Here is a 15,971-nt window from a genome sequence, read left to right as displayed (position 1 = left end):
ATTAATATCTCCTTTTTAAAAACTTTCATTATGTGGCTACTTGGAAATTTATAATTCCATGTGTAGGTCACACTGTATTTCTCTTGGATATCATTGGTCTAGACTTAGAGATTGTCCACCTCCCCAGCTGGTCCAACCCGACTGTGGGAAAAACCCACAGCAGCACCCGAGAGGCTGAAGTGGTCGATGGTGGAAACTCAAGTCATCTCTGTTAAAGTGACCAAACTGTGATTTGACTATGAAAATTGAGAAATATTTGTTTCTTCTACCCAGGAATTGAAATCTAGGTTCTACTTACTGCTCCTGGGTAGGGGCCAAGCGTCCCTAAGATCACACCCTCTACCTGGCACTGAGTTAGCAGAATTAATAATTTTCTCCATTCCCAGAACTTGCTTTCTCATATCTGATCTTCATAGAAATCTGAGAAGTAAAAAAAATAAGTTCCTTAGGTCTGGACTCACCTTTTGTGGACTTGGTTCTCCTCTGGCCTCCAGCTGCTTCCAGGGACAGCTCAGTTCTGGGGAGAGATGGACCCACCCGGGGCTTTTATGCAGAGGGCCCCTCCCCCACCTCCTTCACATCCTGCTGCTGCTCTTTAACTCAATCAGGCTGTGATTTAATTCTGGCAGAAATGACGTTTTCCTGAAAATATAGAGAAGTTTCCACAAACAATGGAAATCATTTTATCCTGAGCATTTTTCCCCTATTAATATAAACAAATTATTGCCATATTTCATGCTAGGTTTCCATATTGAATATTATGTCTGTTAATGATACAATTTAGAATTAAAAGAGAAATTTTTAATACTAAACATTTGGCATCAATATTAATCTTTACTAAATGAATGGAGGTACTTTCAAATACTTTTTGTTTCTAAAAATAAAACCTCAGGTTTAGATCAAGGACATAAATTGAAATAAATGATAAATTAAACCTACTCAGAAGTCTTTCCTAAAATTGCATTCACTATTCCACAGTCATTTTTCAAAAGTCCTTTCTCTTTCAGTGGCCAAGGTCCAGGTTTAGAAGTTTGGTGAATCAACCCTCGGGTGATCCCTCTGTAATCAGTTAGCTAGTCAAGGGCCTGTTTTTATTAGTTATAGAATGAAAATTTAAAGGTATTTCTTACAATCTTACAATTTCCTTTATCTGACATGTTATAGAAAATAATATATTTCCTTTATTTAAACATTTTTGTTCTCTTCAAAAAGGATTCAACGTGGTTGTAATTGATTGACAGGTGATCAGGGTTTGTGGAGGGAGATGCAAATATGAAGCGGGAGTGGGTTAGGTTACACAGCTCTATAAATTGTGATCAGTTTGACAATAATGTTTCATGGTCAGGTCCTGTTTTCTATAGCCGTGGGCAGTTGTTTGGGAAGTACGTGCTCCATGGACGAGACAGCAGGGTCTGCAGCTGGACGTGCAGCCCAGGGATATGCCATACTGTTCTCTCCCACACCTTGGGGGAAAGTCACCCACCTTGGGTGGAGTCACCAACGCCCCCAGTGCACAGAGCCAGCTGCCTTCAGCACTGGAGGGGCTGATGGTGGGCAGGGAGGACGGCAGGCGTGGGCCGGGTGTGTCCATCTCGTGGATTTGTATTAAGTTGCCTGATATTTTGCATTGTGGAAATATTGTTGACATCATCATAAAAAAATCAGTATAGCTAAAAGTTGGCTTTTTTTAGTCTTTTTTAAAGTACGTATTATTGTTATTAAAAAACTTTTTATTTTGAAATGATTTCAAGCTTATAGGTCAGTTGCAGAAACAATACAAACTCATACAGAGTTCTCTAACATACCCCCTGTGCCAGTTTGGATGTATTATGCCCCCCAAAGTGCCATGTTCTTTCATGCAGTCTTGTGGGGGCAGATGTATTAGTGTGGATTAGGTTGGACTATCTGGATTAAGTTGTTTGCATGGCGATGTGACCCACCCAACTGTAGGTGATAACTCTGATTGGATTATTTCCATGGAGATGTGGCCCCGCCCATTCAGCCTGGGTCTTGATTTAATTACTGGGGTCCTTTAAAAACACTGGCATAGACCCAGATGCTAGTTGGTTTAGGTCAGAGATTCTTGGAGTTATGGACCCCGGGCATTGGCTGCAGCTTAGAGACATATTTTGAAGACCCCGTTGAAAGCTGATGCTGCTATCTGGGAGAAAGCCATTTTGAAATGCACCCTGGGAGCAAGCGGATGTCAGCTACAGTCCTCCCCAGCTAACAGAGGTTATCTGGATGCCGATGGCCTTTCTCCAGTGAAGGTGCCCTATTGTTGATGCCTTACCTTGGACAGGTTATGCTTTAAGACTGTAACTTTGTAACCAAATAATCCTCCTTTATAAATGGCAATCCATTTTCTGGTATTTTGCAAAGGGGGCAGCATTCGCAAACTGGAACACCCCCCTCCCCAGATACCCAGATCCACCAACTTTTAACATTCTATATATTATTTTAAAATTATTTAAAAATAATCATCCAAAATCATTTATATTTTATTCTTTTGGTATCAAGTAAATAGATTGCTTTTTTGGAAATTTCTTTTTTGCGTGCAAATCTCCCAAAGCATTGTTGTGGCCAATGCTTATTCATGTTGCTTTCCTCTGTGGGTGGAAATTTATTTTGAATACAACATTAAATCTGGAAATTTAATTTCATTAATATTACTTTATATGTGCATGCTGAACCTTTAATAAACCCCATGATGTTTTAAAACCTCATGTTGATTTACTGTGATTGATTCCTTAAGATATAAATGTTTCAGTGTTATTAATATTCACTCTCCACTAATTTGTGATATAAGTTGTTCTCACTTTAGCTAAAGTCTTTAGACACTCCATAAATTATACCTGTGTCTATCCATTCATCTATCTTATTAAAGTCCTAATGAAATTTTGGATTTTTATTGGTTGTTAAATAATGTTCTACTTATTTTGGCCTTTATAGTCTAGATAGAATAAGACTACACGGGTTTGAGTTTGTGAGTGACAACTGCAGACAATTTCTACAACATTTGGCTGATTAAATAATAAAATGAGCTCCGGGTCCCCGCGCAGCGAGCCCCTAGGTGGCGCTGTGTCCGCGCTCACAAGGAGACTTCCTGCTTCCGGCTCTGACCCGGGCTTCCGGCCTCCGTGCTGCTTCCTGAAACGCGCACCGGAGAGAGGCGGGAGGCTCACCGAGTCCCGTCACTGCTCAGTCCTGAAACATTTGTGTCTCTTGATACCTAAGGACATCATGGCCGCCTGAGCCTTACGAGATTATTCATAACTACAGCAGTTTAAAGTCACAGCGACATGTCGGGACCTTCCTTCTCTGCCTGGAAACCTTGAAGCCTGATGGACGGACCTGGGGAAACGCCCCTGAACCCGAGGCCCTCAGCGGTGTCCCCTCAGGAACCTTTCCTGACGTCCCAGGACAGATCATTCCCCCCGTGTTCTCCCAGGACGATGGAACCACCTCTGATGCAGCCAGTTACTGCTGGTACCGGCTCTGTGGGTTCCGTTTGTGGCAGTGAGCAACCGTATTGAGAACTGAGATTGTGACTTGATTTTGGATACGAAATACAGTGAGTATCCAGCAAAAAGTAGAGAGCAAATAATTTCCATTTAACTTAATTTGAAGTCAGTCTGGGTTCTTCCATGTCTTCTCCTGATTGTTCACCCTCCCTACAGAATTCCTGATTCTCTGGGGTCATCAGAAACAATTGTATTTCATGACTGAAGAGAGAAAAAGTGATGGTACATAATATAAAGAAGAAAGCAAATGAGATTCATCTGAGTGGTGATTCCACATTGAGAAGGGGAAATACTAAGATTACACACAAATCATTCGTGATTTCCTGAGTTATTAAATTCATAATTTTCATTATGTAAAATTATACTCATGTATTTTCAAATGTTTTCAAATTTGAGAGAAGGAAATTAAAGAAGTATGAAGCAAAATATCAATAAAATCAGTTGGTTAATTTGATTTGAGGTAGGTACTTCCAATAGACTGCAAATACTCAGGCTTCACACACTTTGGCAAGCCACCAATGGAATGAAAATGCATAATATGCTCTGTTAGGATTAATAAGGGATGAAGAATGTTTGAAGTCAGGTGATGCATCATAATTCTATGTGCATATGTGTCAGGCCTTGGATATATGTTTTACTGGAACGTAAGGTGTCCTCTATTTCTGTTTTACTCTGTGAAAAAATTTTAAAAAAGAAAGGTGATTTTCCAGTTTGAGATGGTTCCAGGTTTTTAGTTTTTCGTTAAAACAAACTTCTAAAAATAGATACTGGCAATTATGGAGAAAAATACTTTGGACGAAATGGTTGTGTCCACAGGGTGTGTTCTTAGGCGACAGTTTTGAGTGTGTTTTATTACATTTCTTGATCTGAATGGAAGATTCATCTTCCTTTTTCATCAAGGGGGTCTGTGAAAACATGCCATGACATAGATATTGACCCATTAATATTTGATTAAAGGAGAGGAGGAGACGTCCCAGTTTCACAAACACATCCAGCTGGCCTGATGTGAGCCAGTGGTTCTCAGCCTTGGCTCTACTGACCTGTACATTTTGGGTGGAGACGGTTCTTTGTGTGGGTGCTGACCTGGATGTTGTAGGATTTTTAGCAGCACTAATGGCCTCCACCACTAGATGCCAGTAGCCCACCCGCTTTGCAGTAGAAGTTTCTGGGGCACAAATGACCCATATCTGTGCTTTTCAATATGGTGGCCTCTGGTTATATGTGGCCTTTGAGCACTGATGTGGCTGGTGGCACATATAGAAATGACAATATTTTGAATTTAATGGCTTAACTAAAATATATGTATATTTTTATCACCTTTCTCATTTTTCTTTTTCGATTGTATATTTTACAATGTTCAAAATTATGGGAGAGACACATCATATCTGTATTGGACAGAGTTTCTCTGGAATATGGCACTCTTAAGATTTCCGTTTTCATAATTGATTCAATGTAGGGAATGAGGTCAGCACATTTAAACTAAGAGAGCATTTTAAGTGTTGGACGTATTGTTGAAAGGTGAAATCACTATATTAGTGGAGGAATTTTGAAAAGGGATGTGATCTGGCATAGAGAGAATTAAATGTCTGGGTCATATTGAAAAAGATTTTTTAAAAAGTCCATGAAACATAAATATCCTTCAAGTTAAAGATGGATGTGATGATTTGAGTTTGTTGAATTAAAAAGAGACGCTATGATGGTCATATACCCACACAAACAAGCACACGTCCATATTCAAGTTTGAGAAGCCTTCGTTAGGCCAGTGCTGCCCAGTAGAAATAGAATGCAAGCCACAAGTACAATTGTAAATGTCTTGTGAACACATTACAGAAATAGGAAACAGGTAAAACATAATTTTAGTAACTACTATTTAACCTCAATATATTGAAATATTAACCCTTCATGTGTGGCATTAGCCACATTCAAGTGCTCCAGAGCCACCAGTGGCTGTGATATTAGACACAGAAATCTATGGCATGACCTAAATGATAAAACCCTGCTGAAACCAGGTGGTTCTACACTATATTCAGAACAGCTGAGCTTGGAGCAGAGAAATTTTAGGTGCCAGAATGCAACTGATATTTTAGAGAGATCCTTTGGAACAGTTGCTTTTCAAGGGCCCTTTATAGGTTGGAGTGAGGTGATACAGAGGCCTTACCCTGGAACTTCAGCGTCCTCGGGTTCATCTGGAGAGCGGCTCTCAGGTGGGGCTCCAGGTCCCTGACCCTGGAAACCAGCCCCCCCAGCTGCCGATTGGGCCTGACGTCGTTCTTCTGAGAGACCACGGGGCAGGAGGGGCACAGCAAGCCCTCCCCGCGGGGCTCCTTCTGCAGTGACGTGGTGCAGTGCAGGCAGCAGACGTACCCACACTTCAGGTACACTGGTTTTTCAAGATGCTCCAGGCAGATGGGACATCTACTCACTTCCTTAAAGTGCTCAGCCATGGCCACTGTCAGGGGAAAATGAGCATGAAATGAGTTTCCATGAATGGACTGACTTGGGACTCTTTCATCTTTCCATGCATAGAGTTGTCATCTACCTTCTGTGTGCAGCCACTAGCACTAGGTAATGAAGACACAATATAAATACAAATACAAGAGTCATGGCCCTGACACTCTGACATTTGGAATCTAGGTGGAATGAAGGACCTTGCAATCAAAGAAATTTGAAAGAGACTAGACCTGGGCTGTCCAGTGTGGTAGCCACAGCCACATACGGATATTAATCACCCCAGATGGAGCTTATCTGGATTGAGTTGTGCGTGAGTGTAAAATACACAGTGGATTTCAGTGACCTCATGGAGAAAAAAAGCACATGAGCTGCTTTGTTAAAAATTGATGTGATTAAATATTTTTAATATTAAAATTATTTTGGCTTGTTTCTTTTTATCTTAATGTGGCTACTAGATAATTTATAATTACATGTGTGGGTCACATTGTGTTTCTATTGGTTATCACTGCTCTAGACTCAGGGACCCTCCAGCTTTCCCAGCTGGTCCAACCTGTCTGAGGTCAAATCCAAAGCAGTAGCTCAGCAGTTGAATAAGTCAACGGGAAATTTTCAACTCACCATCTTGTAGAGTTGGCCAAGCTAGGATTTGATTATGGAAACGAAGAAACAAGCCATTGCTTCAGTCTGGATATTGAAAATCTAAGTTCCATGTACTGCATCTACACCACAGGTCCAGTGTTCCTAAGTACAAACATTGTGCCTAGAAGTGAGATGGCCTCAGACAACACTTGATGAATTAGTAAGTTTCTCAATTCCCTGGACCTTGTTCTATCAAATCTGCCCTTTGTAGAAACACAAGATGTAGAAAAGAAATTACATATTAAGGGACTCACCTGTACTCCACTAGAGTCCTCTCTGACCTCCAGGTGCTTCCAAAGGTAGCTGAGTTCTGGAGTGAGATTGATTGGGAAGGGGTTTTTATAGCGAGGGCACTTCCTCCTTATTCACACCAGGCCACGCCTCTTTAACCCAATCAGGTCCTGAGCTTTAATATGGCAGAAATATGAGTTTTACAGATGGAATGGGTTACTACAAACATTTTAGTCAATGCAGAAATCCAAATCAAATATGAATTTCATTTTCTGATACTTCTGACTTGAATGTTTATAAATCTCAACAGCATTGCTTGTGGTTAATATTTATAAATATTTTTTTACTCTTGGGTTTTAGACTAAATTAGATCTGTACCTTTACTTTCATTTCTATTACATCATATAGAATCATAAATATTTTTAGCTTAATCTGTGACAATATGAAGGTAGGTAGAACTTCCATTTTATTTGACTGGGATTTCTTCCTAAGATCTAAAACTTCCATGTTTATCAATATTCACATTGTACTTATACATGATGTATCAATGTCTCTTTTTTAAGCAGTTTTGTTGAGATATATTCATGCTCCATACAATCCATCAAAAGTACACAATCAGTGCCTCTCAGCACCATCACAGAGTTGTGCTTTCACCACCACAATCAACCAGAGAACATTTTCCTTACTTAAAAAGAAGAAACCCACACCCCACATACCATCCTGTATTAGTTACTGTTCTCTAGGGAAATAGAACCAACAAGAGATATCTGTAAATGTGAGATTTTATAAAAGTGTCCTGCACAACTGTGGGAATGAATTAGTCCAAATTCTACAGGGCAGGGAATGAGCTGGCAACTCTGGTGAAGGTGTTCACTGAACTCCCAAAATAGCCAAAATAGAAGAAATGAAGTTTCCCTCTCTTCTCCCTTAAAAGTCTTCAACTAATTAGATTAAATCCAGGTGATTAAATTCTCAAATTATGGAAGACACGCCCTTCATTGATGTAATCAGTCAAGGATGCAATCAACTGACTGATGATTGAATTAACCAGCCTTCTGCTTTATTAACCAGCCACAAGTGTCCTTGCAGTAACGGTTAGGCCAGTGCTTGCTTGACCAGACTCCTGGGCACCATCACCTGCCAAGTTGACACATAAATCTAAGCATTACACCCCCCCGCATTGCTGACACTTAGCATTGGTGTGGTACCCTTGTCACAACTGATAAAAGAATATTAAACATTACTGTCCAAAGTTTACATTGGGTGTATTTTTCCAATTTACCAACCTTTTATTAACACTTTGTAATAGGGACATACATTTTTTCTAGTTCGTGAAAGAACATTCTTGTATTTGTACTATTAACCACAGTTGTCATCCACAACAGGGTTCACTGTGTTGTACAGTCCCATGTTAATCCTCTGGCTTTCCTTCTAGTGACGTACATGACCCTAAACTTCCCCTTTTCAATGACATTCTATGCAATTCAGCACTGTTAATCCTATTAACAATAATAATGTGCTGCCATCACCTCTACCCATTTCCAAACACTTACAATCAACCTAGTTAGAAATTCTGTACATATTAAGCATCAGCTTCACATTCTCTACCCTCATTCTATCTCCTGGTAACCTCTACTCTAGACTTTAACTCCAGGAGTTTACTTATATAATTAGTTTATATTAGTGCAATCATACAATATTTGTCCTTTTGTGTCTGGCTTATTCTACTCAACATAATGTCCTCAATGTCTATCCATGTTGTTGTGTGCACCACTACTTCATTACGTCTTACTGCCGAATAATATTCTATCAAATGCATACACCACATTTTCTTTATCCATTCATCAGTTGATAGACACTTGGATTACTTCCATCTTTTGGCAGTTGTTAATAATGCCATTATGAACAGTGGTGTGCAAATATCTGTTTGTGTCCCTGCTTTTAGCTCTTCTGAGTCCATAACTAGCAGCAGGATGGCCAGATCATACGGCAGTTCTAGACTCAGCTTCCCGAGGAACCACCAAACTCTCTGCCACAGCAGCTGTGCATTCTGCCCTCCCACCAGCAGTGAACGAGTGTCCCTATTTCTCCACATCCTCTCCAACACTTGCAGCTTTCTGTGTTTCTAATAGTGCCATTCTAGTAGGTGTGAAATAATATCTCACTGTAGTTTTAATATTCATTTCCCTAATAGCTATGATATTGAACATGTTTTCCTGTCCTTTTCAGGCATTTAAATATCCTCTTTGGAAACATGTCTATTCAGGTTTTTTGCAAATTTGCTTTTCTTTAATGTGGTTGTTTTTCCTGTTAGGGTTGTTGAGTTTACAGACATAGAATTCTTCATAATATTCTTGTAGAATCCTTCACTCTCTGTAGATCTGGTGTGAAGATCCCTCGTTGGTTCTTGATATTAGTGACTTGTGTCTTCTCTCTATTTTTTGTTCAGTCTGACGAGAGGTTCATCAATTTTATTGATCTTTTGGAAGGATAAGTGACAGTAGTGGTGGCCAGGTCTTGTTTCCACATTGATGTAAATGGCAGTCTAGGAGGAACAAAGGAGCACATCAAATATTACTATGGGAAAACCTAAAACAGAGACCAAATTGTTCATTTCTTAGCATCTAAAATTTAGTCAGTTGGGAAGGCATGTGGCTGGCGTCTGCTGGTCCTTTGCTCCCAGGTAATCAGAATGGCTTTCTCCAAAATGTCCTTAGGCTTCTGTCTCTCTTAGCCTCTCTCTCTCAGCTCCTGTGCATCCTTGCTTGTTCTCCCAGGGAATTTCTCTCTAAACATCTGGGGGGGTCCTCTCTTTGCTTCTCTGGAGCAAACTCTAGGCTTCATCTCTTAGCTTAGGTCTCCATATGTCTTTCTGTCTGCATCTCCAAGCATCTGGGTCTGAGTTGTCCCCTGAGCTCCCTTAGTGACTCCAGTAAACTAATCAAGACTCACCTTGAATGGGCAGGATCACACCTCCTGGAAATAATCTAATCCTAAGGTCTCATCCACAGTTGGGTGGGTCCCGCTTACATGGAAACAACCTAATCAAAAGCTCCCACCCACAATAAATCTGTCCCCACAACATTGCATTATAGAACACAGTCTTTCCTGGGGTCCATAACAGTTTCAAACCGGCACATCCACTTACATTGGGTTTTCTTTGTTCTTATTTATTTAGCTTAATAAACTGGACTTGAAGTCATTTGTTTTATACTGTTATTCTCTATAATTTAAGTAGTTTAATCTGTAAAACTTTCTCTAAGCACTGCTTTAGCTGCCTCCTAAATATTTGTAAATTTTCTATATTGATTAACATTCAGTTTGTATGTTTTCTAATTTCTCTTTTGAGATCATATTTGACCCATGGATTATACTGAAGTGTGTAGTTTACGTGTCAAATCTTGGAGGTTTTCCTTTATATTTTATATTTATTTCATTCTAATTTACTTTTTCTGTGATTAGTGAACATATCTTGTATTATATATTTTAATCTCTTTCATCTTATGAGATTTTTTATGGGCAAAGTATGTTCTCTGTTTTGGTGACTTTTATGCCCCTTAGAGAAGAATTTGTGTTTTGTAGTTGTTGGAAAGGTAAATTCTCTAAATATAAATTACATGACAGCCGTTGATGACTTTGTTAAGATCAGCTATGTCTTTACTTGCTGTATCTACTTATTATGTTAATTGCTGAGAGTGGATGAATATCTTTTAAGTTTTTTATTATGCTGTCTATTTAATCCTTTAATTCTGACTGGGTTTGTTACATGGATTCTGAAATTTTCTTGTTTGTCACATGAATATTTAAGAACTTTTTGTCTGTCTGATGATGTGACCCTTTTTTGTAATGAAATGCTCTCCTTCATTTTGAAAAAATCTTGGTTTTGAAAACCTTTTTAAAAATCTGATCTTAATTATTGCCACTCCAGTATCTTTTGTTGAGTATGCAACATAAATATTTTTCAACATATATCCTTGCAAACTTCGCATGTTTATATTTAAATTGTGTCCCGTGTAAACAAAATATAGTTGTTTCATGTTACTCTGTTTTTCTCTTCCTGCCTTATTTGGGGTTGTTTATATATTTTAAAAACTCCTTTTTAATTCATCTCTTGGATTTTTCAGGTCTATCTTTTCTTTTTTAAGTCATTTCTTTAGGGACTTAAAAATTTATTCTTTACATTTCATGGTCTACTTAGGATTAATTCTGCACCATTTCATGTAAAAAATAAAAACCTCAGAACTATATAAGTCCATTATGCTTATGCTTTGAGATATTTGTTAAATTCATTTCTTCTTTCTTAAATTTATGAGACATTATCATTTCTGCATTATACTATCTTATGTAATTTAAATAATTCAGTAAAAATAAATTTTCTCTTATCCCAGGTATTTGTTTCATTTCTGGTAATCTTTAGTCACTATTGAGTTTCCACCTGGTATCTTTTGTCTTCAACTTGAGAAACTTCATGTTGGGTTTTTTGTACTAAAGGGTTTGAGGCAACCAATTCTCTGAGTTTCATTTTATCTTAAAGAGCCTCTTTCTTGCCCACATTTGAGGTATATTTTCACTGGATAAAGCACACTTAGATTTTACCTAAAATTGCCCTCTTATTGGCCTCTTCCTCTTCCTTCCCTGCCCCCGGGAGCCTCACTCTGATACCTGCAACTGTCACTGGTGTCCTGGGATCTCCCTGTCTCTACTCAGCAGGACCTTTGTGTCATTTGATATTTCACAATCCCCAGCACGTCCACGGGAGTCTCCCTAACTCAGCTCACACAGTTGATGAGCTTGACTCTTGAACATCTTCAGTAATTCTTGCACATTCATATGAGAATGTTCCTAATGTTCTAAATTGCAAAGGGAGCTCTTGAAAATTCTAACTGTTTCAATACGTCCTTGATGTGAGCATCAGGAACTGGCCCACAGCATCTGGAGTTCACAGTTATCAGATCTGTTCCAGACAGAGCAGGGTCCAGGCCAGTGCTGCCAGCAGAGGCTGCAGCAAGCCCCATGTGTCATTTTAAATGTTCTAGTAATCTTATCCTCTTCTATTTAGCCCAGTATAGAAAAAATATTATCGTTTCCACATGGCAATAGCCACCTTTAAGAGCTCAGTATCCACTGTTGGCTACCATATTGGGCCTCAAAATCTAAGACATGAAGAACTAAATATTATATCTCATTAAAATTCTCCATGTCTCTCTAATCTATTTTCAGGGTTAGCAACCATTTGTTGTTCAGAGACGTAATAATTTTAGGTACCAGAATTCATCTAGTTCCCATATTTGATGGGGACCCTTTCGCAGATGATTTTACCAAGGTCAAAATAAGTCACATGAGATATTAGACCATGCCAAAGCAGACATAAAATGATTCTATTTAAAGTTATTAAAATGGGTAAGGTGAGACTGATTTGAAACAATCAAAATAAGCAAACTCATAGAGTCAGGATCTAGAATCAAGATTCCCAGGGGACGAAGTGGGGGCAGGGAATGGGAAGTTAAGTCTTAAAATGTACAGGGTTCCCATTTGGAATGATGGACATTTTGGTAATGGATGGTGGTGATGGTAACACAACATTGTGAATGCAGTTAACAGCACTGAAATATATGTAATCTGAATATCATTGAATGGGGAACTGTTATGTTGTGTATATGGTAATATTACTGGACCAAAAGTGGTGGATTCTTTGCTTGATGCGCTCAAATGACCAATTCCTGAGACACATGGGTTTCAAAGAGAGAAAGAGTTCTATTGCTTGGTGGGTAACAGGAGAGCAGATGGTCTGCCGGCCCAAAATCTGTGTCCTCCAACTGCAGTAATTCTGATAGTTTTATGGTATCAACAGATGGGCAGGTTTTAGGATAATGAGCACAATGGCCCCAGATGATGTAATTAGAGGTGATCTAATTATTGAGCATGCACAGATTGATTACAAGCTTAGTAATAGAAGGTATGTAAGAAAATGTTGGCCTTAATATGATGATGGGCGTGATTTCTAGAATTATAATGAGTTATAGGTGACTTGTAGATTAAAGTCTAAGCTGCTGCACATGGCAGGTGGGCCCATTCTGGTTAGATCCAGCTTTGGTTTTCAAAATAACTTTGGATTTGTTGTGGGTTAGTTCTGGGCTGACCCAAGGCCCTTTATTAATAAACATTAGGGGCTGTCTTTAGTGATCTTAAGACTAAAGTCAGAAAATTGGATAAATGGATTTAGTTGAGGGTTAGTCACAAGGTTTTTACAAACACGTGGGCACAAGATAAAGGTTACACAATCATTATCAGAGATCAAGGCAGCTGGATTACATTTCAGGTTTCAGGTATGTCCCTGTGTCTACTCTAATAAATCAGAAATTGAAAAGCAAAACCTGTATAATAATTTAGTAATCATAATCAGCCCTTAAATCCTAACTTCTTGGATACAGTAACAGAATAAAATTTTTTTAAAAAAGCCATGGAACTACAGTACACAAACAGTGAACCCTAAGTTAAACCACAGACTTTAATTAACAGTACAATTATAAAAATGTGCTATCATCATTTGTAACAAATGATACACCTCAATGCAAGTTGAGGGTGCGGTGGTGTATAGGAATCCTGTATTTTATGCATGATTGTTCTGTAAACCTACAATTTCTCTAATAAGGAAAAAATAGTAATGTGAGAAACATATATGTAAGTATATGAACATATATATGTATATAGATATTTCAAGGACTTTAATGTGGATAGCATGTAGAAGAAATAATGCTCCAATTCAAGAAGCAAATATTAATTTCATAAATTCCACTTGATGACAGAAGTTCATACATTTGATGCCGACTTACGAAATTCTGTAACATTCCCAGGTGTTGTTTACTATCCAAAGTAATGCATTTCATTTTATGTATTAGAATTTTCTCCAAACCTTGGTACATTCTGTCATGAGCTTAATAATCTATGTCAATTCAATAGGACAACATACATTTACAAGCCTATCATTAAAAATAAGATTTTCGATATTCCTTTTTAGATCTTACAAATTTTGTGCCTCTATTCCCAAAACTTGGAAATGTTTAATTCCATTTTGTGGGGGCACTGTGGGGCAGAGACTGTCATTTCCCTGAGCATCGGGGTCTTTATTTGGAATCTTTCCCCAAACACATGGTGACCTCATCCAGGAGCGTCACTGGCTAAGGAACCTCCCTTCCTGAATCTAGCAGAGTTTCTGAGACACGATTGCCCGCAGTAAGCGTTAACTCTCTTAACAGAGAGGAGACTTTGGGGTCGGTGTAGAAGGGGCCATCTCCAGATTCCCTGCGTGAATGGTGACTCTTCATCAGAGAACAGAACCAGTGCTTGTTTGTCTGGGGGATCAGCACCAGGGGCTCGCACGTTCAAAACCAGAGGTTGTCTCTATGGCAATAGGCGTGAAAAGGTGAAGACAGAGTCCAGCAAGTAAGAGGAGATGAGGATGTAAGAGCACAAGGAAAGAGTGTGGCTGAGGGCTCAGGTGTGGATCTGCAGGGAAAGCAGGGAGAGCAGAGCTGCTTACCGAATGGAGCCGCTGGCCCAGACCAAGAGGCCCAGAAACACGACAGTGGAGCAGTCCAGGAGATGCTCTGAGAGCCAAAACCATTAATCAGGCATGAGTTACCATTACTCTCAGGCTCTGGACATTGCAAATTAACAAGAGAGTAGACATTACTCAAAAGATTGAGCACCCGCTTTGTGTATCTCACTGCCAAGAGAGTGAAAAGATAACACACCAAAAAGGAGAAGATATTTGCACTTCCTGTTTCTGACCAGGAATATAATCATGTATATAGCTATCACTGAGCTCCTATTATGTGTGCATTGCAGACTAAATATCTATACGATAAGGGTTCGGAAGGGACAAGAAATCAGTGGAGATGCTGTTGATGGCCGGTGACTGGTCTCTGCATTTCTTCTGGTCCACTCTCCCAAGTGGTTGGATTTAGGACTCACCATCGTTCCCTCATGGTGGCAAGACAGCTGCAGCCCCCCCAGGCCTCTAAAGGCAGGAAGGGCATGGGTGGGGAAGGAGTGTTTCTCCACCAGCTCCTTCCTGACAGGAAACCACCCCACACGGCACCCCCAGAACTACCTGTATCTTATTGGTGAGAACAGCATAACACAGCCTGCAGGCACAGAGGGCTCGGAGGGGCTTCTGTGGCATTTCTAGCCTTTACCCTAAAGGTGGGCTCTGGGGCTGGTTAGCAGGTGACTGAGGTTGAGTTTTCTCTTGTGGTCACGGGGGAGCAGCCGGGGACAAAATGTGTTCCCCACACTCATGACATGGTGAAAGAATGATTCACTCTTACCCAGGAGAAGGGTTTATGATAAATCCTTAGCCCAGGGAGCCCTAATCCAAGAAAGAGACAGTTTGTTCCCAGCAGGTTGAATCTCTGACGTTGGCTTTCGGTCCTGACAGTTCTTTTTCCAGGGAAAACTCTAGCTTGAGATCAACATCGTTGCCTTCTTCCACAGATATAGATAATGAGTTTTCTGCCACATACATGAGCAGATCACTGCTTCAAAACTGTTATTATTTAGAAAAGATCCAGTTGTGGAAAACCCTACTTTGACAGTGCCAGTTTCTCTGCTTCCAGTCACTTATGAGTGTTAGGCCACCCAATCCCCAAACAATTTGCAGAGTTAATCATCTGACTTTCAGTCCACTCTTCAAATCTGTGTCCTGGGACTTCCCTGTCTCTATGGATGGGGCACCTTTAAATTATTAAATAATGCTTTTACGTATCGCCAGCACGTGTATGCAACTGTGAGGCTGGATCTCTCTCATGTGAACTCACAATTGACAAGACTCTTGAAAATCTTCTTCAATAATCCTTCTAAATTTTCTTTAGGAATATTCTTCAAGTTTCAAACTTCAAGAAAGCCCTTAGAAATTCTAAGAGGTGGTGAAATGTAGCCATGGGGGAAGAAACAAATTGGGATAAGAACATCCATACCTGGCACACAGGGTTCAGTCTTCACAGTGACCTGGTCTATTTCAGGAGAAGGAGGTGAGGGCAGCACTGAGGACGTGGGAGGGGAGAAGGAGGAAGGAAAGGCTGAGCATGTGGGATGTTTCCAGAGCACACAGGAGACCAAAGACAT

At 39.7% G+C, this 15,971-nt stretch overlaps 1 protein-coding gene across 1 annotated transcript in view; it reads right to left on the bottom strand.

Moving 5' to 3' along the window:
- LOC119521844 (ret finger protein-like 4A) overlaps positions 1-15,971 on the bottom strand; it is a 19,184-nt gene extending 3,213 nt beyond the window's left edge. Inside the window, exons 1-3 of the mRNA XM_037820518.1 lie at positions 15,824-15,971; positions 14,386-14,452; positions 5,683-6,029 (exon numbers count right to left, since the gene is read on the bottom strand). Coding sequence (XP_037676446.1) covers positions 5,683-6,029; positions 14,386-14,452; positions 15,824-15,971 — 562 coding nt within the window. The remainder of the gene's footprint in view (positions 1-5,682; positions 6,030-14,385; positions 14,453-15,823) is intronic.

The sequence above is a fragment of the Choloepus didactylus genome, chromosome 27 (assembly GCF_015220235.1).
Source record: "Choloepus didactylus isolate mChoDid1 chromosome 27, mChoDid1.pri, whole genome shotgun sequence".
In the NCBI taxonomy this organism is placed as follows: Eukaryota; Metazoa; Chordata; class Mammalia; order Pilosa; family Megalonychidae; genus Choloepus; species Choloepus didactylus.
This window is presented reverse-complemented; position numbering and strand designations above follow the sequence as displayed.